At 34.6% G+C, this 25,635-nt stretch overlaps 1 protein-coding gene across 10 annotated transcripts in view; it reads right to left on the bottom strand.

Moving 5' to 3' along the window:
- si:ch211-141e20.2 overlaps positions 1-25,316 on the bottom strand; it is a 144,543-nt gene extending 119,227 nt beyond the window's left edge. For all 10 annotated transcript variants that reach the window (XR_012385277.1, XR_012385278.1, XR_012385275.1 and 7 more), the window contains exon 1: positions 25,130-25,316. Coding sequence is in view for 6 of the 10 variants with exons in the window: in XM_068223585.1 (XP_068079686.1) it covers positions 25,130-25,244 (115 nt within the window). In the remaining 4 variants the exon portion in view is untranslated. The remainder of the gene's footprint in view (positions 1-25,129) is intronic.
- Between the last annotated feature and the right edge of the window lie 319 nt (positions 25,317-25,635).

Genomic DNA, 25,635 nt, shown 5'->3' on the forward strand with positions numbered 1-25,635 from the left:
TTGCTGGGTTATTGAGATTTTGTAATGAAAAAGAACTCAGTTGTAAGAAAAGTATACCATCTTTATTATATAACTGTCTAAACAAATAATTTTGCGTTTTTGCGAGATTTGCGTTAGTATGAATTGTCTATTATTCCAAAATAACAACAAAGTGGGGAGAAATCATGCTTAGATGAATGACCATGATGAGCACTTGTTTGTAGAAGGCAGATAGCTTAATTGGAGTTTTGTCTCTATTATAATTACTCATCAAAATAAAACTAAGACCACCAGTCTTTAATAAAACATGATAATCTCCGCTTTGAAGTGCATACAGCATACGAACGTACTCCCGCATATAACTTGAAACGACATTCAACCCCACTAATAATGTCATCCATGATTTTCTCTGTCCTTCGTCTTTCGAGAGATCTTGGTCATTAAAGTAAGGGTGTTGTTTTCTTGAGTTGGAGCAGCCGAGAACGCAGCAATCACAGCGATGAGATGACCCTGCCATTCTTTCTTAGTCCGTCGCATTGAAACCGTATGTTGTTGGGACGCTGTTTCGCTAACACCGGAACCAGGAAGTGTGAAAAAGGCCTATTGGCGCGCTTGAATACCAAATGCGTAATAATTTAGGCGGGGTTAAGCAAAGCAGGTGATTTGAATATACAATACAGATATCTACAAAAGAGTTTTGACTAGTCACTATGTTAATTAAAGATATCTACAATTATATTCTTCCTAGTCACAAAGCTCAATGCAGATATCTCCAAAGAATGATCCTCCTAGTGACGGAGTAATTGTAATCTTGTCTCCAATAGTGTGCAGTGAACATATATTTGGTAAAGTGTGCAGTGAATATGCAGTAAATATCTCCAATTGTGTACAAGTGTGCAAGTAAACATATATTGTTTAACATATGCAATGAACATGTTATTCTGTATAATCATATTAATATGTGTACAAATAAGTGTGAAGTGAAGGTATAACAGTAAGAGCAAGCCTAGTAGTTAGCTGAGTACATGTAAACTTTAAACCAGCACCTAAAGGGCAAACAGCCAAGAATATACCTGAGTTCAAAAGGCACACAGCCAAAAATATAGCAGGTTCACAGCACAAGACCATATCTGTGGGAAAAGTCTGCAACACTACATGTATAAAAGCAAGACAGGGACACAGAGGCAGAGGTTCATGGAGAGACATTTGTTTGTCTGTTAGCCTCTCGTTTTTATTGTCTGGCAATAAATCCATCTTTTGAACTCAAGACCCACTGACTCGATTGCTGATTGAAAGACAAGGAACAGAACACGACAAATTGGTGACCCCGACGTGATTTGGCTAGGAGCAACAGAGTGGGGACCTCGCTGGCGGAGTCTGATGCGGGCGACACAATTGCAGTGGCCACTGTGAAAAAAGGTAAGCAATTTTTTGCTTATTTAATGAAAAATTGTGTGGCTCGACGGACTCTGCTTGTGAGGGTAAAAACACTCAAAGTGCTCTTCCAAACTTAAATAATTAATACGTTTAAAAAAGGGTTTTGATTTCAGAAGAAAATGTTGCATGCAACAATCTGTGTCTTGCTTTAAGAGGGCCTTGAGGATAAAGATAAGACATTAACAACTAATTGTTACTTATATTAAAGATTTTTTGAAGGAAGTAAGGATAAAATCTTAATAGATTGTGACGATTAATAAGTTAAAACAGATTAATAAAGTAGAGAGAAGCGCGCAAAGACCTCGGAGTACCCGTTCTGTTTTAATAATAATAAATATTATGATTCAGGAGGCTGGGGGAAAAAAGGCAAAAATCCTGTAAAATGCTATTTTTACTGTAGAGCAATAGAGATTGGAAGCAGAAGTAACAGATCACTTAGGAAAGTGTTGAAAGCCTGTGTGTGTTGGGCTCTGTGTCCGTGAGATTGCGGTATTGAATAAGGATAATACATGAACCCCATAGGATAAGGGGGGAAGAAAAGTAAATGCTTTAAAAAGTGTGTGATAAAATATTACATGAACCCCATAGGATAAGGGGGGTAGAGGAGTGAATGCTTTTAGAAGTGTGTTTGCAATAAAGCATTGAAGTGAATGAATGTTTGAAGAAAGAAAGGTGAATAAAAATTGAGGAAAGATTTGGGAAAACAAAGTAGAATAAATGGAAAAGTTAACTAGTTAAAATAAAAAAGTAATAATAATAATAATTAGGCTTGTGCTGCAGCAATTAAAATTTAAAATAAAAGTGAGGGTAAAACAATAATAATAAAATAAAAATAAATATAAAAATTAAATAAATAAATTAACAATCAAAATAAATAAATAAATAAACATAACTTGACTAAAATAAATAAAGGATAAAATAGAAGGATAAACAATTAATATTGATTGAAATTTAGACAAGAAAAAAGAAGTAACAATAATAAAAAACTCAATAAATAAATAAAATAATAATAAAAAATAAATAAATAAAATAAAAAATAAAATAATAATAATAATAATAATAAATAAATAAAAATAAATAAATAAATAAATAAAATTCAGATACCAAACAAGTGGAAAAAGAAATTTGATTAAAGTCAAATACAAATAATAAAAACAAAGTTTTAATTATAATAATAATAAAAATAATTGTAATAAGAAGAAGAACAACAATCAAGTAATAAAACAAATAAATAAAAGAATAACAAAATAAAGACACATAATAGTTTACAGATAAAGAAGATAGCAATGGCAAGCTCTCCAGTAGAAATACTAGGATCAAAGTATCCATTGTGGAAAGAGCTTATTGATAAATATTCAAAAAAGTGGCAACTTAGAACTAAAAATATGATTACAATCTGGCCACAAGGTGGAACTTTTGATGTGGCATTATGTGAAGAAATGGATACTCTAATAAAAAATTATAAAAGAAAATGTAGTAGCAGAAGGAGACAAAGAAGAGATGAAAAAAGAGCAAAAGAGAGAGAAGTGTTAAACATGTTCAAAAAAGAAGAAGATAATTTAAGAAATATTAAAAAGGCAAGAAAAATGCTGAAGGAGGCTGACAAAGAAACCACTGCTAAAGAGCAAATGTTTAATAGCCCTCCACCTTATTTACAAGCTGAAGGGCAATTCCCTATGCTTAAAGGGCTCATGGAGGTGTCAGGAGAACTTAAAATGGAAGGAGAGATGGGAATGGAGGATAAACAATTAGGGGCAAGCATAAAATCAAAACGATCAGTAAATAAGCAAAATAAAGGGGCATATGCACACTTGGATTGTTATAAACAGGCCCGTGAAGCATTAGAACAAATGAATAAACAGTGTGATTGTTATAAACAGGCCCGTGAAGCATTAGAACAAATGAATAAACAGTGTGAGGACAAATTAGAGTATAGGGAGCCAAAAGAACAGACAAAATCATATAATAAGGAAAGGGGAGCATGGGGTGGAATTAAAGATATTGACATGGGAAGTACAATTGGAGAAACTGAAAAACTGGTAAAAGACACATATGACAAAGTAAAACAAAAAAGGAGATTCTTATTCAGTTCAGATGAGGAAGAAGATTTGGAGGAGTCAATACTTGATACAGGAAACTGGGAAAGGGGGAACAGGCTAAGGCCATTTAAACAATGCCCAATTTTAATAAAGGGTGCACAAGCACAGTATGTCCCTTGGCCTACATTGGATTTGGAGGGTTTGATTGCTAGGCTCCCAAACATCCATGAGGAATCAGTTGGAAAATTGATTTCTTTGGGACACATTAAATCTCTTCTTGCAAAGACTGTAGGAGGAGCAAAGATGGATGAAATCATTCACGCTTCTAACCTTGACAGGGCTGTGAACTCTCAACAGATGGATGGGACTATTTTTGATGCCTTCCGTCCAGCAGTGTGGCAGGCACTGCGTGCAGAGTATCCACTAAGACTGGACCCTAATATGTTAAGAGGTGATCAGTTGGGGGAAACAAAGAACCCAATATGTTCAGAGACATTCACGACAATGGAAACATGACACTGAAATTGATCCTGAAAGAGACCCTATAACGACTATACTGTTTCGACAAGCCATAATTGACTCTATGCCTTCCTCAGTGAAGAGCAGGTTAGAAGATGTGGTGGGGTTAAACTCTAAATCTCACAAAGAGTTTTGTGATTATGTGGCACTTGCAGTTGAGCAGTACAGGAAAAATGAACAAAAACTCAAAAAGCAAGAAAGTGAGCTGCAAAGAAAATTAGCTCAATTGCAACTTGATGAACTGACTAAAGAGAACAAGAAAAAGATCCAAGCTCTTGTAGAGACAGAGGAGGGGGAACCACTAACAATGATGGCTCCAGTTACAGCTCCAGCACCAGCTATGCAGTCTGCCTCACAAGCTAAACATCCAACTAATACCCAAATGACTCCACCCATAATAAACATTTATACCCAACAGCCAGCAGCCGCGACCTGGAGAAAAAGACCCAGAGAGCAAAGAGGGAATGGCAAAGCCTATGTGACACCTACAGGCATGTGTTGGGGTTGCGGATTATCAGGACACACCAAAAAAGACTGTCCCACCAATCCATGGGAGCAGTTTCCTCGGGGTGGAAGGGAGGTAACTCGGCATCAAACATATCCAAATCCTAACCAAGGTCCAGTTAATCCTTGGAGAGGACCCAATAAGGGATATTGAAGATGCCCAGAGAATCCTATAGGGGATAATCAGCTTCCAATGTTAACAACTAATGCTAACGAAGAACCTATGCTACCAATTAAAATAGAGGGAAAAACAATACCAATGCTCCTTGATACTGGAGCTGTTTACACTTCTGTTAATTCAAATTATGCGTCACATCTTCCCCTGTCTGGTAAATATGCAAAGACAATAGGATTCTCGGGAAAAGTTCAATTAATTCCAATGACTACTCCAGTTTGTATACAAACTAAAAATCAAAGTGTGACGCTACCCATTCTAGTATCAAGTCAAACTCCTGTCAATTTGCTAGGAAGAGATGCATTATGTAAATTAGGACTACATATTTGGTGTACTTCAGATGGAGTGTATATAGATGCAAAAGGAATTGAAAATCAAATGGTAATTACCGAACCAAAAGCTAATGTGTATTGGATAGGACAAATAGAAAATGATGTAAAACAAACAATAAATAAATGGGGAAAATACATTGAAGCACAAATTGATGAAGCACAGATACCAAAATCAGGTTTTCATTGCACAATGGTTTATGAATCTGAGAGAAATCCAGACATAGAACAGCAATGGCAGAAAGAAACGGAAGGGCAAAAAATTGAAATGATCTCACAACACATCATATTAGGTAAGCAGGGAGCAGCTCTAACCATAGTAAAAAATAAATTTGCTGAAAAATGGTTTAATGTTACAGATTCAGTTCCACATATAGCTATATATGTTGGAAATAACTGGAAAACAAAAGATTTGGGACAAATGGTAAAAAAGGCAGAACAGAGCAAATGGGTATCAACAGAAAATCCACTAATCTTTCAGTCAGATGATGAAAATTATATCAAAATTGTGTGCACAACCAATTTGATGGGAATTCCCCAAGAAGTTATTATCGGACAAGACAAAATAACACAAATGAGTACAACATCAGAATTAATAAATGACCTAGAAACTGAAATGTTTAAAGAAATGGAATGCCAAGTGCCACCAGAATTATGGTCTTTATATGATAATGATGTTGGCTTGATAAGATCAGCTAATCCAGTAAGAGTTCAAATTAAACCAAATACCCAACTGCCCAGAAAAGCACAATATCCGTTGCGGCCCGAGGCAGAATTAGGAATCAAAAACACTATTGAGGGTTTATTAAAAGCAGGAGTATTAGAAGAAACAACCAGTTATTGTAACACTCCGATAATGCCTGTAATTAAAGCAGATAAAAACATATGGCGTCTGGTTCATGATTTAAGGGCAATTAATGACATTGTAGAGGATTTTCCAGCTGAAGTTCCTAACCCACATACTCTCTTGACAAAGGTCCCTCCTAATGCTAAATATTTCACAGTGATTGACCTTTGTTCAGCCTATTTCAGTGTGCCATTAGCAAAAGAAAGTAGGTACTTGTTTGCTTTCACATATGGGGGTAAACAATATACTTACACCAGAATGCCCCAGGGGTTCAAGCATTCGCCACATGTATTCAACCAAATTCTTAAAGAAGATTTGGAGGATCTTGTTATGGACAGTACTCTGTTACAATATGTAGATGACTTAATCATCTGCTCTCCTTCATTAGAACAATGTCATAAAGATTCAATTAAAGTCCTCACTAAGTTGGCACAAGGACGTCATAAAGTATCTAAAAACAAAATGCAGTACTGTCAATCTCAGGTTGAATATTTGGGACGATTGATTGCCTTTGGCACACGAGCTATAGCTCCAGCTCAGTTGGAAGGAATAAGTAAAACACCATTACCCCAAACAGTAGGACAGATGATGACTTTTTTAGGAATGACAGGTTTTAGTTCAGACTGGGTAGAGGACTATGCAATAAAAACAGCACCACTAAGAGAGCTTATGAAACAAGCAGGATTACAAAACTTAAAAAAACTCATTAGCATGGAATACAGATGCAAGGATAGCATTTGAAACAATAAAAAAGAATTGCAAAAACACCAGCATTAGGAAATCCTGATTACTCTAAAGAATTTTCTTTATATGTAGCAAATAGAGTGGATGGTTACGCATCAGCTGTACTGATGCAAGAAACTTGTAGCGGAAGAAAAAAGCAGCCTATAGCCTACTATAGCACTAAACTTGATAATACAGCTCAAGGTTTTCCACCATGCTATCAACAAGGTCTCGCAACAGTTCATTATGCTTATGAAAAAGCATCATCAATAACCATGGGTTATCCAGTCACAATTTATACTCACCATAAAACTGTAGAGTTAATAGAACAAGGAAAATTTGTTTTAACTCAAGCTTGTATTTTAGCTTATTCAACTCTATTAACATATCCAGATGTAACTATTAAGCGCTGTAAAACAGTTAATCCAGCTGAATTAATTCCATTATCATTTGAAGGAGAACCACACGACTGTGTGGCAAATTCATTAACATTTACTAGATTAAGACCAGATCTTGAATCTATACCCCTTCCTGAGGCAGAAGTAACTTATTTTGTGGATGGTTCAATTTTTAGGGACCATTTAGGAATCCATACAGGATATGCAGTAGTCAAAAAAGAGAAGGAAGAATTTGTATCAGTAATATCTCATCATTGTGTTCAACCATGTTCTGCTCAATTAGCAGAATTAAAAGCGCTTACTACTGCTTGCCAATTAGCAAAGGGACTAACTGCCAATATTTATACAGATTCAGCATATGCACATGGTATGTCACTTGTTCGGAGCAGTATGGAAACAACGAGGCTTTAAGAAAACTGATGGGTCTCCTATCCAACATGCAGAACAAATAAGTGAATTAATTTCAGCAATGATGTAACCAAAACGATTGGCAATAATAAAGTGTCAAGCACATAAAAAAGGAAATGACTTTGTCATAAAAGGAAATAACATGGCAGATTTAGAAGCTAAAAAAGCCTCAGGATGTGAAATAGCAGTGCTAACCCCAGTAGTGCTAATAGAGCCACAACCTCAATTAGATGATATTGTACGAATACAACAACAAGCAGGTCCCTATGAACAATCAATGTGGCATCAAAGGGGGGCTAAAAAAGACTCACAAGATATTTGGCGTACACATGAAGGGCAAATTGTTGCACCAACAGCACTTCTAAATATTTTAATATCAGATGCACATGGTTTTGATCACTGTGCTAAAGGAGAAGTAATAAGAAAAATCAAACAACAAGGATATTGGTCTCCTTATTTACATGCAATGGTTGGTGAGTTTTTGTCCTCATGTGAAATTTGTGCTAAATATAATGTAAGAAAAGAAACAGCAACACCTATAGGCCATATACCAGTACCTGAAGGACCATTTAAACATTTGGTAATGGATTACGTAGATATGATAAAAGGAGTCCAAGGCAAAAGATACATGCTTGTGATAATTAATAGGTTCAGTAGGTGGGTGGAAGCAGTACCATCAGCAGATCTGGGAGCAGGAACAGTTATTAAATTTTTAACTAGGGAAGTAATACCTAGATTTGGAATACCATCAGAAATTAGTTCAGATAATGGATCAGCATTTGTCCAAAAAAAACTTTCAAACAAGTATTACAACATTTAAGAATAAAGCAAAGACTAGGATGTATTTATCATCCACAATCACAAGGAATTGTTGAAAGAGTCAATGGAACCTTAAAAGCTAAACTTAACAAAATCTGTGCCAGTACTAAACTTAACTGGATGGATGCTTTGCCTCTTGCTTTAATGAGTTACTGCATGCAAACTAATAGAAACACACATCTAACACTGCATGAAATGCTAACAGGCCGGCCTATGCCTGCACCTTTTTGTAGAGGGCCCTATAAAGGACCACCACTAGAACAATTACAAATGTAATTGAAATCATATATGAAGAAACTAACTGCAATACACAAAGCTATTTATGTACACGAAACCAGGCGACAGCCACCTGAGGAGGGAGAAATGCCAGGACCGGTGGTGCCAGGTGATCAGGTGTATCTAAAGGTGTTCCGGAGAAAGTGGAATGAGCCAAGACGGGAAGGACCATATCGAGTTGTGAGAGCCACCCCAACTTCAATTCAAGTGGAGGGGAGTACAACGTGGTACCATCTAAACCACTGCACGAGGGTTCCAAAGGAGAAAGTGACAGCAGGAGACCACCAGCGGGAAACTGCCAGCCCAGAAAAGCCCACAGCAGAGAGTGATGGTGAGCAAAAAGTGGCAGAGAAAGATGAATAAAACTATTAAACAAGTGACTATGATAATGTCTAAGCATCATATACATGCCACAAAATCAAGCCACTAGAAACAATATAACTCAAAATCCAACCACTCTCAATGACGACCTCCAACCTATGAGTAACATCTCAGATACAGGAGGCATAACTCAAAGGCCCAATTACACTTCCATGCTGACCACACTGCAGTCACTAAGGAATGAAAGTAATAGTGCCAATACAAGTGAACTGCCACTAGAAGAATATAGAAAACAGCGAAAGGATGTTGACAACTTGTACGTCATTCACGAGGAACACACAGAACTAGACATACTTTTGGAAACAGCTCAGAGTAATCAATGGTTTCAATGGGCTTCTTACACAGCATCTGAAATAAGCAAAGAGAACTGCCTTTTCTGTACAAAAACTCCAATGAGTCAAGTGGTTGTAGTCCCAAATCCTTTCACTTATGAACATTGTGCTGAATTTAACAGAGATTTCTGTCATATGGAACAAGACTTGAGACTTTTCTGTCCAGCTGAATGTTTGGGTTACTTAAGCCACTCAACACTAAAAACTTTATTTAGACATGTTGGACGTTTGAAATCTAAATGTAGAAGCTTTGGCATTAATGAAAATTTAAAAGTGAAAAATATTCAAGTAGAAATTTCTCTATGGTTTTCTATTGATTACACAAAAGAATATGAATGTTTTGTTAAACCTTCAGGAGTAGTAGATGTTGGCAAATTCAAAGGAAAATGTAGTGTAATTTGGAATATTGATCCACAAAAAACTCTTAGAAGTTATGACGATCCACCATTTGCGGCATCATTTCGAGCAACAGGAACAAAACATGGAAAGATAATAGAGCCAGCAAAAAATTGTTAAAATCAAACTATAGCTTTACCTGATATAGATAGATATAAAGATCAAACGCTAGCACTAGCAGACTTCTTTTGGATGTGTGGGAATAGAAAGCTGTTACCTTCTTTACCCTTAGGATGGACTGGTACCTGTACTAGAGTACGTATAATACAAGAAATACAAGTTATAAATTGGGATACTGAATCTACAATAGGTGAAAGTGACACAATTAATTATAGAGTTAAAAGAAGTTATAAACCAGACCCTACAGTATACATAGATTCCATAGGTCAGCCACGAGGTATACCAGATCAATTCAAAGCAAGAAATGAGGTTAAATCAGGAATTGAATCAATACCTATTTGGATATCACAAAACAAAAACACAGAATGGATAAATTACATTTACTACAACCAACAAAGATTTATTAATCACACAAATGAACCATTAATGTCATTGGGGGAACAATTAGATGCAACTAGTAGAATGACATGGCAAAATAGATTAGCACTTAATTGGATGTTAGCGGATAAATCGGGCGTATGTGTGCTCTTTGGCGACCAGTGTTGTACTTACATACCAAATAATACAGCGCCAGAAGGTACGTTTACAAAAGCTATGACAAAACTCAAAGAATTACAGGTAGAGATGGCTACAAATGCGGGGAGAGATGAAAAAATGTGGGACTGGTTTGATCTGAAACTAGGAGCATGGGGAGCCTGGCTAGCTAAAATGGGAATGTTTTTAGGTGTGGCAATAGTAATAGGAGCATTATTATTTTGTTGTGTACTGCCATTATTAAAATCATTAATTGTCAAAGCTTCAACAAAGCAAATGGAAATGCTACAATATCACGGAAGTGGGAAAATGATGCTTGTAAATGACCATTATGGACAGTCTGGGCACTGGGCAGATCAACTTAAATGGCAAACTCAAATATCAACAAGTTCTGAAGAGTCTGAAAGCTCAGACGAAGAAAAGGAATACAAATGATTCATACCCTGGGTGTAAGTGCTAGAACCTCTACCCCAAGGGAGGCCCTCAACGATGCGCAAAGTATCTGGGCTGAAGAGGAAAACATTTTGATAGGCAACTACTTTTGATGTTTGTGATTATTGTGTGAGATATATTATGTGTGTAAAAGATTGATGATAACAATATCTATATATATTAATGTATTCTACATAACTGTGACACCCACAGGCAAGCGCTGAACCAATTGCACGCTCATGCTTTAAACACTATTTTCTATGAAACAGAAAAACAAGAGGAAGAAGTCTTTTACTATCCCTATGTCAACAGTAGGGGTAGATGTTTGGCTTCTACTTCTGCCACAGTGCGGTAGCATAATCTGGTCAATTGGTAACTATTATGTGGCTAATATCAGTCACTAGATAGTGGTAACTAAGGGAACCGGATTGTGAAATTGCACTATGGGTAAAAAACAATAATATTAAGACTTCAGAAAAAGTCTTAAGAGGAGGGAATATGACGGAGTAATTGTAATCTTGTCTCCAATAGTGTGCAGTGAACATATATTTGTATGTCAAGGATTTGATCTTCTCTCCAATAGTGTGCAGTGAACATATATTTGGTAAAGTGTGCAGTGAATATGCAGTAAATATCTCCAATTGTGTACAAGTGTGCAAGTAAACATATATTGTTTAACATATGCAATGAACATGTTATTCTGTATAATCATATTAATATGTGTACAAATAAGTGTGAAGTGAAGGTATAACAGTAAGAGCAAGCCTAGTAGTTAGCTGAGTACATGTAAACTTTAAACCAGCACCTAAAGGGCAAACAGCCAAGAATATAGCAGGTTCACAGCACAAGACCATATCTGTGGGAAAAGTCTGCAACACGACATGTATAAAAGCAAGACAGGGACACAGAGAGGCAGAGGTTCATGGAGAGACATTTGTTTGTCTGTTAGCCTCTCGTTTTTATTGTCTGGCAATAAATCCATCTTTTGAAATCAAGACCCACTGACTCGATTGCTGATTGAAAGACAAGGAACAGAACACGACACTAGTCAAAACTTTAAACAAGATATCTCTTATTACATTGCAGATATCTTTTAATGAGTTTTGACTAGTCACAATTTCATTTTAAGATATCGCTAAATGAATTTTGACTAGTCAAAAATCCAATTCAAGATATCTACAATTGTAATTCGACTAGTAGTAAATTGATTAGAGATAGCTTCAAATATATTTGTAGATATCTCTAAATATGACGAATTAAAAATATCTCTAAATTTATTATGACTAGCAGAAACTCAGTTAGAGATATCTCTAATTACAATTGTGACTAGTCAAAACTCATTTAGAGATATCTGCAAATATTTTTCAATGGAAGTCAATGGAGGAATATGACTAGTCATAATATATTTGCAGATATCTCCAATATGATTTTGTACTAGTACAATTGTAATTGCAGATATCTCTAATTGTCATTCTGGCTAGTCGAATTATAATTATGACTAGTCAAAATATAATTAGAGATATCTCTAAATATATTTATGGATAGTCAAAACAAAGTAGTAAATGTTAAAACGGCTTGCCATACACAGTCTTTTGAGAGCAACTGCGGCCGACTGCTCTATCCGAGGTAACCGCCTCGCGATCGCGAGAGTTTTTTGGCGCACGTCAGCGTGACACCAGAGCGAGGCGAAGGCAAGGCGGACACATTTCTAACCGGCATGCATCTTGCGGTGATCACCGGTGATCGATTCTGCGCAGATTTAAGTCAAACGAGCCTAATGTGTCATTATTTAAGGTGTGCTCTGACCTCAGATTCAAATGCAACAACCCAAACTTGTAGAATCAAAAATTAAAGCGAGTGTCAACCCACCCAGCAATAGTTTGTCGAAAAGACGTAAATTTAAGACGTCCAAACAACGTGGAAAACAGGTGGGAAAGTGAAAGACGAAACTACGTCTTTTTAACGTCGTCGAAAAGACGTAATTGTAAGACGTCCAAACAACGTGGAAAACAGGTGGGATAGTGAAAGGTGAAAAGACGTCTTTTTCATGTCATCGAAAAGACGTAAATGTAAGACGTCCAAACAACGTGGAAAACAGGTGGGAAAGTGAAAGGTAAAAGGACGTTTTTTTCATGTCGTCGAAAATACGTCAATTTTAAGTCGAAATTTGGTCGTAAGAAATACCTTTATAAACGTTTTAGAAAATTCACATAATTCAACATTTTGTTTAAAAAATATTATTTATTAGCCTAATATTTGCAGACAAAAGTAATGACAAAACATGTATTGGTCAATTTAACATTAACAACAACAAAAGCAGATTAGTGTTTTCAGCTCTGTGTCTGCCAACGCCAGACCGTACAGGTGATCTCTCACGGCCCTGTAAATTCCGTGGCTGTTGTGTTGCAGTTTGGCTGCACCTGCTATAACAAAGAAAAACTCTGTTTTAGTTGATATAATGCACATCCTTATGTGTTATTTTAAGAAAATTAACGTGACATTCAAATAATAAATGCTATTTTGACTGCATGATACACACGTTTTTGTTTAAGGACACATTTCAGTTAATTTAACCATACTTTTTATTGTATTATTATTTATTTTTAAGAAATGGACAGAGATGGCAAAAATACACACATCCTACTCAAGAAAAAGTGATACTGATGCTTAAAACAACTCTGGTAAAAGTTAAAGTAGCCTACTGACTGCACTTTTGTAGTCAAATATGGCCTCAAACACGTAATAAAAAAATTTTCTATTACTACCTGTTTTTCACGCTGGTAACTAGACTCACATCCAGGCCCGCGCCAGGAATCAGAACTGAGGGGCATTTTAAATCCATAGGGGGCACTAGACCTGGTGGCTGATTTTAGTCTCTCTTGTTTCTTTCATTTAGGCTATTTATTCACATTTATTATTACTTTACTGACCTAAGGCAGTATTATACGTTTTAATAGTAATATTAATATGCACGGTGACGCTATTACTGATTTTATTAATGATGGTAATGCAACGATACCGCTTATTAATGCAGACGGATCATGGCTTCAGTGCCAAACCAGTGCTTTAAATCATATGTTATTCTCCTTATTTATTTCAATTTTATTTCAAATAGCAGGCATATGAATGTTTAAAGTTTTAGGTAAAGACGTCAAATTATGCCCACACATGCAAGCTGACCCACGATCAGACTATTCGTATAACCGGTAAATAAATATAGTAAAATCAGCTTAACAGAGTCATCCCGCTTTACGGAGCCTATTATCCAACCAACATCAGTGTTAGGGAAAAGCTAAATGTTACCCTAATGTCATTCAAAACAATTACTTCGTTACATTTTAAGGCATTAGTGTAGCCAGAAAAATACCTATAAAAGATGCCTAAATTCACAGTTATTACCGTGAAAATTTGTTTGGCACGAATAACAGGCAACTTAATAGGCTAAAACTTTTTTCATCATTTTAAATGTAAAAATAAAGATTCATCTTAGGCTATCGTAAGTGTATTTTTTTCGTGATATTGTCTGCTTGTTATTTGTAAACCATCATAAACCATTAGGTTACTAGGCCTACCCGTCATTTTATTTATTAATTTATAATAAATTAACATTTTTAGTTATTTAAATTTTAATAACTTGTTTTCAGGTTATTTTTATTTTAGGGCCATGAGCTACAAGTCAAAACAAATTCAATATGCTGTAATATATTTAATGTTGTTTAATTTTGCATAAGCAAATAGCAGTATAGCCTTAATTACATATTTTTAAAAGATTGTGAGAGATTTCTCGGTTGATCCGCGGTAATTTCACTTAAGCACTATATACCTGTTCCATTTAAAACACTGCAAACTTGACTTCGCAGGCTGGTCATCTTTAAATGCAAAAGGCATTTATTATACCTAGACTGCTGCTGCATAATGGGATGTTTCTCTACACAACTGTAAAAGTGCGCTTTTTAGCAATGTCAAAATGAAAGCAAACATTCAAAGGGCTATGCGTTTTGTCAATTTTAGCTTAATTGTAATCATATTAATAATAATATTAATGAATAAATTAAAATATTATTTATAGTGTAGCCTTCTGTGGCACTGTGCAGTGAACTATTTATTTTTATTAAAACATTTTATTAGGCTACATCTTCCCGAACAACTAATGTGAAAATGACTGGCAGTTGAGTCTCTGCTAAAATTTATTTAACAGCAAATTTCTTCTGCGTTTCTTCCTTTTAGAGCTCAAGAGAGTTGTGTTTAAAGATTTAGTTGACCAAAACATGTAATTAATTAAGCTGATCGTCTCATGTCACCCTCTTTTCTCCCTTGTGAGTTGAGTGCGCCTCCATCGCCGTGTGCGCGTTTTATTTTCGGGCGCACCTGACCTGACACGGGGACCGGATCTCTGGACTATAGGACTAGCTTTAATCTCACAATTTTCATAATTTAATTGCTATGTCATATATTTTAAAATATTTAAATGTGTGTGTTCTAAAGGTTGGAACGACAGGAGTGTTTGTAATTAATGACAGAAAGAATTTTAAGTTTTGAGTGAACAATCCTTTATAAAAACTGGGGGGCACAAATTATTATATATAGTATACATTTATTCTATTTAAAAAATTGCATGATCTTTTTTTTTCACGTGGTATTTTCCTGATCTATGCATTATAATTTTATCTATAAATGGCCTGCAATCCGATCAATAAAAACATCTTATTACCTGGTGTAAACAGTCAATCAGCCATTACAACCCTGTTGTAATCATCTAAATAGCCATTTTTATTTCATGGGGGGGGGGGGTGTCAAAGGGGAGCATTGCCCCCTCAGAAAGAATCTGTGCGCCCCCTAGTTTTCACAAAGGATTGTTTACTCAAAACTGAAAATTCTTTTTATCATTAATTACTAACACTCTAGTCATTCCAACCTTCAAAACACACGTAGATATGTTATAATATGAAATAATTAAATAGAATATGAAATAATTAAATTATGAAAATTGTGATAATAAAGCTAGGCCTATGGTGCAGAGATCTAGGGTGCGTTTCCCAAAACCATCAACTAAGGTTGCAAGTTCCGTCATTACAAGCATAGTTTGTTGATTTGCCTGTCTCTGTCCTCTTTGTAATATTTCTACTTATTTCTCCTTTGTATTATAGTATCAATTAAAAAAATGCAGACTTTCCTGTGTCTCACATTCATATTTTTTATTTCCTGCTCTCCATCTTAATTTTATGAGTCACCAGAATCTCTTGATTACACCCAAAGTTCTGCTGATAAAAATATTTTTGCAAGCATTCACTTTAATAAGTCAATAACAGATTATTAATATCCAATTAAAGATCATTTCACCAAGCTCATACCACAGTGCTTAAAAACATAATGCTTTTGATTTATACAACTAACAATCTCCCTAATAGAGCATGTGCTGGCTACTGACAATTTGTAAAGGTAAAAAATAATATAAGTACTGTTCAGTAACACTCTTTTTACTAATACGGTTTAAGTATAATTTAATAAGACTCTCAATTTATGAATAGTTAACTGGTAATCTGGAACCTTCAACCTTCATTAAAATATCAATTGTTAAAAATAAAAAGAGTTAATATATGGACAACTACTACACATTTGTCTTCTTTTGATACACAATTTTAAACATGTGGTTAAAAATTATCTTAATTAATGGCTTAAAATTATCTTTTATATTTTTTTGGTAGGCCAGAGAAAAAGTTGGCAGGACAAGTAAAAATCTTTTCCTCTGGCCACACCAGGCCAGTAGAAAAGAATCTTAAGTGTTGAGCCCTGTTGACTAATTCTCATTCTCATTAAAATGTGCATGGTTTGAAGACAATTACTTTGGATTATATATATATATATATAATCCAAATAAATATATATATATATATATATATATATATATATATATATATATATATATATATATATATATATATATATATAAATATATATAATGTAGGTAACACTTTCTTTTACAACCCGCAAAGTACCGCGTAAGTACAGTGAAATAACCGTGTACTTTTCTGTACGTATTGTATAAGTATAAGGAACGTATGTGTAGGTATAAGGGAACAAACTGTAATGCTTGGGTAATAAGGGGGTAACAACCAGATATTCAGCATGAAAACTACCGCGTAAATACAGTGAAATAACGGTGTACTTTTCTGTACATACAAGTAACGTTTGCGTAGGTACACTATATGTACAGGAAAGCACACCGTTATTTCACTGTACTTACGCGGTACTTTGCGGGTTGTAAAAGAAAGCGTTACCGTCATGGGTGCTGTTGTTTTACTACAGTAATACCTTCAGATTCTGTGCTGCAGTGGCGCCTCACAGCAAGAAGGTCGTTGGTTCGAGCCTTGGCTGGGTCAGTTGGCGTCTCTGTGTGGAGTTTGCGTGGGTTTCCTCCAGGTGCTCTGGTTTCCCCCACTGTCCAAAGATATGCGGTACAAGTAAATTGGGTAGGCTAAAATAGTCCGTAGTGAATGAGTGTGGATGTTTCCCAGAGATGAATTGAGGCTGGAAGGGCATCCGCTGCATAAAAACGTGCTGGATAAGTTGGCGGTTCATTCCGCTGAGGTGACCCCAGATTAATAAAGGCACTAAGCCGAAAAGAAAATGAATAAATGACTGACTGAATGAATAAATGAATGAATGAATACCTTCAGAGAACATAGTAGTCAGTGATCCACATAAGCAGAGTGTGGTATAGTCAGAACTGGAACAGAAGTCTAAGCGCACACGATGATGTTTTCAATCGGAGATTCCAGCGAAACTGCCATTAAAAAGTTATAAGAAAAATAACATGTTAATCAGTATGACATCTCACCTGGTATCTACTATTACAAAGTACAATTCCATTAATATATATGTCCAATCCACAGTATCTGTACCATAAACTAGCCACAATTTTGACTCCTCACTCAGTATAATAAGTTGCATGGTATTTTGTGAGAAATTCATCTTGTTTGGATTGCATTTCCTTGTGAAATTATAAAAAGCTTCATGATATAATTTTTTTTTTAAATGAATGTGTTTACAAACATTTTTAAAGATACTTTTATGAGTAAACTGCAGTAACGTGAATAGAAAGAGAAGGATGTAGACACAATTATTTTCAATAAACAGGGAAAAAAAAACTTACACCAGAACATAGCACAGCAATCAGAAAAAAAAACAGACAAGCATGGTTTGTGAACAAAGGAAATCAGGAAAGAATGAAACCACAAAGAATTAACTTGACTTGACTAGCGATAGGGTAACGTTAGACAACTTACGAAATAGCAAAGCTTCCCCATTCAATGCTGCGAGCTTCTCTGGCGAGGAGACCATCACTAAATTCACAAAAAGAGCAACAAAACCGTGAACCGACAGCGATTCACTTTGTTAGCATTATTACATGTTAAAAAATGTTAGCTCGATGATAAGCACCGTTAATGCTATTTGCGAAGTGCTTCTTATAACGTTAAGTTAGCCTTTAACGTTATAGCCGGAGCAATACTTTTTATGCTCATTTCAAGTCGATTTGACAGATCATCTTATATTTTTACACAGGTTAGAAAGCATTGAACACATAAAATTAAGTAATTTTGCTGAAATCGCCAAATAAATAACCAAAACAGCTATTATTCATAAGCTGCTGTCAATGACCTCGTCACTACAGGGCGACATAAAAACGTATAAAGTGGTTAAGTATTCATTAAAAAATTATTATAATGTAAAACGTTACACATCTAAAGTTCAATTCAACATAAATTATAAGTAAAACGACAAATAAAACATGTGAAATGTCGAATATCGTACTTACCTTTGATTACCGTTCCGCCCGTTGCTTGTGTCCGTTATTTAATTCAAATGATGAGCCCGCGCATGCACGTCACGCTGACTCGCGCAGAAGAGTTCTTGGCTGTGTTCTATTGCCACTTATCCCCCATTTGCTTTCAAACTATTTTTACAGCTCAGTTTTAGCGATCTTCATGTTTACAATTGTGCTGCCTTTGCAGTACACTTTAAAAACACTGATGTCATTTTGAACACAACCTCAAGTGAAAGCTATAGGTGACCTTTTATTAAAAAGCGGAATTTATGTTAGGCTACATCTCCAAAGCTTGTGAAAACAAAAAGCATACGTTCATTATTTTAATTTATAGTGGGTTATTTATTAAGTATCTGTACTGTATATGAAAAGGGCCTGCCAGTTAGAACTTTCTGCAGTGGTTTACATGTATGAAATTGTAAAAACAGACTTAAAAAAAAAATCCTAATAATAACAAATACAACAACAACAACAATATTATTATTGTTTTTTTTTATTATTATTATTATTATTATTATTATTATTAATAATAATAATATAAAAATAATAATAATAATCATAATTATTTATATTATTATTATTATCATATTATTATTATTATCAAAGTAATTTCAATTTATCAAATTGTCATTTCTAAAAAATAATAAATATTACATTTCATTTTATAATAGCCTCATTATTTATTTATTTATTTATTTATTTATTTATATTATTTGTATGATATTAGAATACGTGTTAGCTTAAGTGATATGTTTTAGAATAGAATATGTAATGTTCAACTTTTCAATAATATTAGTAAAGCAAACAGGCCCTATGTGCCATTTACATATATTTTAATTAATTTGGAAAGCCAGGGCATGATTTTACCAAATCTAATATTGGATTTTATTTTAAATGCGTGTGCGTGTAAAACAATATCGTTTGCACAAAAAAAGTTATAGGTTCTTCTCTGAAGAAGTAGTTATACTCCACCCAGCATCATTATGGGCGTTTTATAACTTGGTTCAAGCGATGGATCTGCGACAGAGAAAATATGCGTTTTGCCAAGTTCGCCAAGAAGTGAAATGAATATCACGCACATTAAATAAACAAAGAAAATCTAAACAAGATTTTAGTTTATGAAATGCATTAATGAGGTTTTTTTTCTCAACAACTTGATACAGCCATTTCACATGACAACGTGCTTATATTTAAGCATGATTCTGTTTTTAGTCGATCAATAACCATGGAGAAAAACATCTTATCCAAAATTGAAAATTCTGTTCACCCATCACACCATCTCCTCATTTACTCACCCTTTGGTTCCAATTAAACCAGTTTAAAATTTATTTCTTTTGCTGAGCACAAAATAAATTTTTTCAAAAAAAAAAGCCGGGTACGGGCTTAAAGGGCCCTATCAGACACCCAAAAAGGAAAAGCGTGTTTGGCGCAAATCCATGTGCCCACTTTGTGGACTCATGGGCGCATTGTTGGTGCATTGAGGAACTGAAATAAACAAACAAAAAAAAAACCCAAAAGCTGCTCTATAAAGTCCAGCGAGTTATGCCTATGCGGGTCCAAAATGCATAAATTGCTTAATACACAGGATGTACAATACACAAATATCTTAGACTATTTGAAAACAATTAAAGTATTGAAGTGTTACAAAAATAATCATTTCCTACATAAATATAAAAAATACTTCTTCCATGCTTTCTTCACATGGGGGGGGGGGTTTGTAATCCAGCTCTACACAGAAAAATATGATTCATTGCAAATTGTTGCAAACAATTTATATAAGCTGAATTTAAATAAATTAAATTAAACATCACTAAATTTTATTTGTTTGTTTACATTCAGCCCATATAAATTGTTTACAATCACTCACCATAAAGTACTTAATCCAATTAATCATTTTTTAGTAGTCTGTTTATTAATGACTATTTCCATTTGTGTAATATTATTATTATTATTATTATTATTATTATTATTATTATTATTAGTGTTTATTAGTATCTATTATGCATATTCATTTTTGTTTTCATAAAAACAAGTTTAGATTTGCCCACCTGTCAGGAGGCAATCACCACAGGACAATAGAATGTTGTCATGAATAAACTGAAAAAAGCCTCCGAGATGAAGTAAGCATGGAGGCAGTGTTTTTTTATATTTATGTAGAAAGTAATATTTTTATAATACATTTACATTTAGTCATTTAGCAGACGCTTTTATCCAAAGCGACTTACAAATGAGGACAAGGAAGCAATTTACACAACTAAGAGCAACAATGAATAAGTGCTGTAGGCAAGTTTCAGGTCTAAGAAGGGAAGTATTAGTAGTATTAGGATTTTTTTTTTTTTTTTGGGAGACAGTTAGTGTGATATTCAGAGAGGCAATTGCAGATTAGGAAGTGAAGTGGAGACTAAATAGTTGAGTTTTTAGTCGTTTCTTGAAAGTAGCGAGTGACTCTGCTGTTCTGATGCAGTTAGGGAGTTCATTCCACCAACTGGTCAGATTGAGCGTGAGCGTTCGCGAAAGTGATTTCTTCCCTCTTTGGGATGGAACCACGAAGCGACGTTCATTCACAGAACGCAAGTTTCTGGAGGGCACATAGATCTGCAGAAGTGAGAGCAGATAAGAAGGAGCAAGGCCAGAAGTCACTTTGTAGGCAAACATCAGAGCTTTGAATTTGATGCGAGCAGCAACTGGCAGCCAGTGCAAACGGACTAGCAGCGGAGTGACATGTGCTCGTTTAGGTTCATTGAAGACCACTCGTGCTGCTGCATTCTGGAGCAGTTGAAGAGGCTTGATAGAGTTAGCTGGAAGCCCAGCTAGTAATATTTTAATCCCCCTCCATTCTGTCTTTATTTTAACTTTGTTTTTTTTTCGTGGATAAGGAAATGGTGTTGTGCGCACAGACATCCATTAGCCTACATAATAATTTAGTTTGTTAAGCGCAAAGACTTGTTTCTAAACTAGTTCTAAATTCAGTTCGAATTTCCTGCAAACGAATAAATGAGCAATAATAACAAAGTGTGGTAAAAAAAAATTAATATATCTAAATACACATGCTGTGCCCCATACGCTCCAAAATCTGACTGGTGGATAAATCGAATTATAATTTTTTTTATTAAAACAAATATATGCATATAAAAATAATACTGCTAATAAAAATCAAATATTGGAAAATTAAAAAATATTTGAATCCTGATTTCAGTGTCAAGTGATCTTAGCATTTATAGCAAGTAGAATGTTTGGCTAAAAACATTGTAAAATTGTAAATTGTTACTGCCAATTCAGTTACAATTTAGTAATTACCCATAAGGAGGTTTCTTGCTATGATTTAGTGTTATTTTTACACATTACTAAATTCATCCATATTGTAAGTTTACAAACAATATAAAAAATCTTTTTATTCCTTAAATTAAAACATTTAATCATTTATGATTGGCAAAAGCTGAATTATAAAAGCTAAATAAGATACTGGAAACAATTGTAGTTTTAAAGAGCTTTAATTCTAATATAATTTACATTTATTTTTAATGTCAAACGTATATGCAATAGAATCCCCCATATTGTTTTTAGTGGATATAATAAACTTTACAACAATTGTAACTAGTTTTTCACAATGGTGGAATTTTAAACATTGAAATGATACCTTCAATAAATATCAACATACCATTTTCTATATTTTGTGATAAAAAAAATCTTAATGTTATTATTAATTATTATTTAATGCACTAGAGCCAATGTGGACATCAGTATTTTTTATATTATTAACAAATTTTTGAATAGCAAATCTTTGCATATTATTCTACTTGTTGGTTGTAGAAAATATATATGATTATTTATAGCCTATATTAAAAAATACTGTTCTTTTTAAATCGCATATAACTTGTTTTAATCGACATAGATGGCGTTTAGCATTATCATAGCGCTCTTTGCCTATGTGTGTGCATCGACCTGCACTCTGAAACATCTTGTATTCACAAATATTTATTTAAAATTCATTATTGAATCCTAAAATTTCCATTTTGCATAGCACTACCGCAGTGAACAGTTTAAAGCATCTAGTATGTTTTTGACGTTTTTCCCTTGTCAGTTGAGGAGATCACATATGATAATTTGGCATATTTAAAGGGGAAAAGGACAACACATCAATCGACAGCACTTTACACTGATTTTAAATCATATTGAAATAAGTTCAGTTTTACTGACCTCTCGATATTGTTCACACAGGTCAGGGACACGCAGCAACGCGAGTAAGAGAAAAGATCAAAGCAAAGCAAGACAATACTTTATTTACGTTATTCATTTTAATATATTGATTGTAAATGAGCCTGGGTTGTTAAAACCATGTTTTTTTGTTTTTAAATACACTATGCTTTCTCAGCTATGAAACGCATCACTAAAAAATATTGTATTGTTGTTGTCTGGTGAGTGGGCAATATGGAAAAAGCTCCCCCGAGGTAAGAAGTAATGAAGTTATTGGTTTTTATATTGATGTAGAAATTAATAATTTGTAAAATAATTTAACCCTTTAATTTATTTGTAAAAATATGTATTGATGAGCATCCTGTTTAGCCTATTGTTACAGCAAATAGGATTATAGTACATTTATGATTTATTAATAATAAGATAAATAGATTAAATCATAAAAGAAAATGGCATTATAAAGTGTATTACGATTTAGTTTTTTTCTACCCTATTTTATTTAATCTATTTTTTTACGTTGATGGACTTCAAATTTTAAATTTACATTATTTGTTACAATCTTTTGCCTTATTAATAAATCAACTTAAATGAAAAGTATTTGCATCAGTGTATAAAGCAGAAGGGAAAATAGAGGAGTTAACAGCAGTAACGTCGTTATTTGTTTGCCATTATTGAAATGTAATGGCACTAAACTGCTATTTAAATATATTTTGCATTCTACATTGGACTGGAAAAAAGCAATAGATGTAAAACATTTTGTGAGGAACTTATGTAATTATTTTTAACCATATGTTCAAGTCTGATACTGGGCTAAATGTGGACCAAATCTGACGGGCAAAACAACGTCGATATTTGGTCTATGTTTAGACCAAATCCGACGGACAAAACAAAGACCACGTCGATATTTGGTCTAAGTTTGGACCAAATCCGACGGGCAAAACAACCACGTCGATATTTGGTCTATATTTGGACCAACTCCGACGGACAAAACAAAGACCACGTCGATATTTGGTCTATATTATACCAAATCCAACAGGCAAAATAACCACGTCGATATTTGGTCTATATTTGGACCAAATCCGACGGACAAAACAAAGACCACATCGATATTTGGTCTATATTTATACCAAATCCAACGGGCAAAACAACCACGTCGATATTTGATCTATGTTTGGACCAAATCCGATGGGCAAAACAACCACGTCGATATTTGGTCTTTGTTTAGACCAAATCCGACGGACAAAACAAAGACCACGTCTATATTTGGTCTATGTTTGGACCAAATCCGACGGACCAAATACAGACCAATTTTCGACGTCGAAATTTGGGCTAAATAAAAGGTGCGTTCGACTTCATGCAGCGCTGCGCAGATCGATCGAAATCTGTCTTAAAGCGGTGCATTCTGGTTAGAAATCTTGTCCGGATTGATGCTGCGGCGACATCACGTGACTGTCACATGTGGCATCAAATAACCGCGACAGCGCTCCGAGATCAGACGGCTGATTCAGACCGTGCAGCTTCTGAAGAGCGACTGCAGGAGCTTTGATGACGACACCGATATTACATGATTGGCCGAGTTCACCACATGACGACCAACACGTGTATTTCGGGTTTATAATTTGACAAATTCCGATTCAAAAGTTTCAAAACAAACAATTCACTTTTCACACCCTCTCTATCCTGTACACATCTTGCTTATTAAAAGACTACAAATATTTTACTGCAGTAGTCATCTTTTGTTAAATAATCTGGTTATAAAGGTTAGCTTGTTTGCGCAGGTTTATTTTCAACTTTTTTATACAGACTATTTACTGCATTCATCTCCATGAACTATTTTATTAAATAATTATAAAATGGTTTTATTATTATAATATAAATATATATTTTATTTCTTGTCTAGCAGTTTAAAGGCTACCTGCTCTTTCTGGGAAACTTCTACATAGCTCACTTATTTTACCTTTTGTTCTTTTCAACACAATCTTTTTGGATTAAAATGCTTTTTTGAAAATTTATTCATTATCCAAAATAATCTCATTTATTAAGACCTAATCAAAAAACCTTGTTTTGCTTTGTACATTGGAAATTTTTATATCTATAAATGTACATATATGTAAACCCTTTTTTAGCGTATTTAAACAAGAAGTATTAGCCTAAAGGTTGATGTTTAACTCCTAGAATTTATGCTTATTGCTTTGTATTTAATAGACCTGTTCGTTTATTTGTTTATATTAACCTCTCATTTCCTCTTATTTCTCTCATCCATTTGTTATATAACGTTATTTTAAACTAAACGTCGAAATGTCGTCTCGTGCTGGGTGAGAATTATCCGTTGTTGAAGTACTCAGAAAAAATAGAAAATGAAAGTTTGAGATGCATTTTTAATTTGTTTAATTTTGACAGTGTGAATTGAGCAAAGCACTGTAAAGCGTTACACAGACCAAGATGACACATAGCCCACTCACCTGATATTCTGACGCAGATAAGGAAATATACAAAAAGTAGAATAACGGTCTTTGATCTCCAACGGTGGTAATAAAGCATTTCCTGTTCTAAGCGATTAAAAGATACGCCATTCATAACTTCAACAAAGCACGAGGGTCCTCACTCCAGATGACTGTTACACCATATTCTGTGACCGTAGAAATCTGTGACCCAGGGGGCGTGACTGCGTAAGCTACGCAAACTGCGTAAATGCGTATTTACGCATATGGAAGGCCGTTGGGGCCAAAACGTCTGCAACAAACGTGTTAACGCGTAATTGCGTGTTAACACGTAATTTACGCGTTAACACGTCATTTACGCTTTAACACGTTAGGCTCGTTTGACTTGACCAAAATCTGCGCAGAATCGATCACCGGTGATCACCGCAAGATGCATGCCGGTTAGAAATGTGTCCACCTTGCCTTCGCCTTGCTCTGATGTGTAGTAAACAAGACACACACACACACACACACACACACACACATAT

This window comes from Danio rerio, chromosome 9, assembly GCF_049306965.1.
Source record: "Danio rerio strain Tuebingen ecotype United States chromosome 9, GRCz12tu, whole genome shotgun sequence".
NCBI classification, from domain to species: domain Eukaryota; kingdom Metazoa; phylum Chordata; class Actinopteri; order Cypriniformes; family Danionidae; genus Danio; species Danio rerio.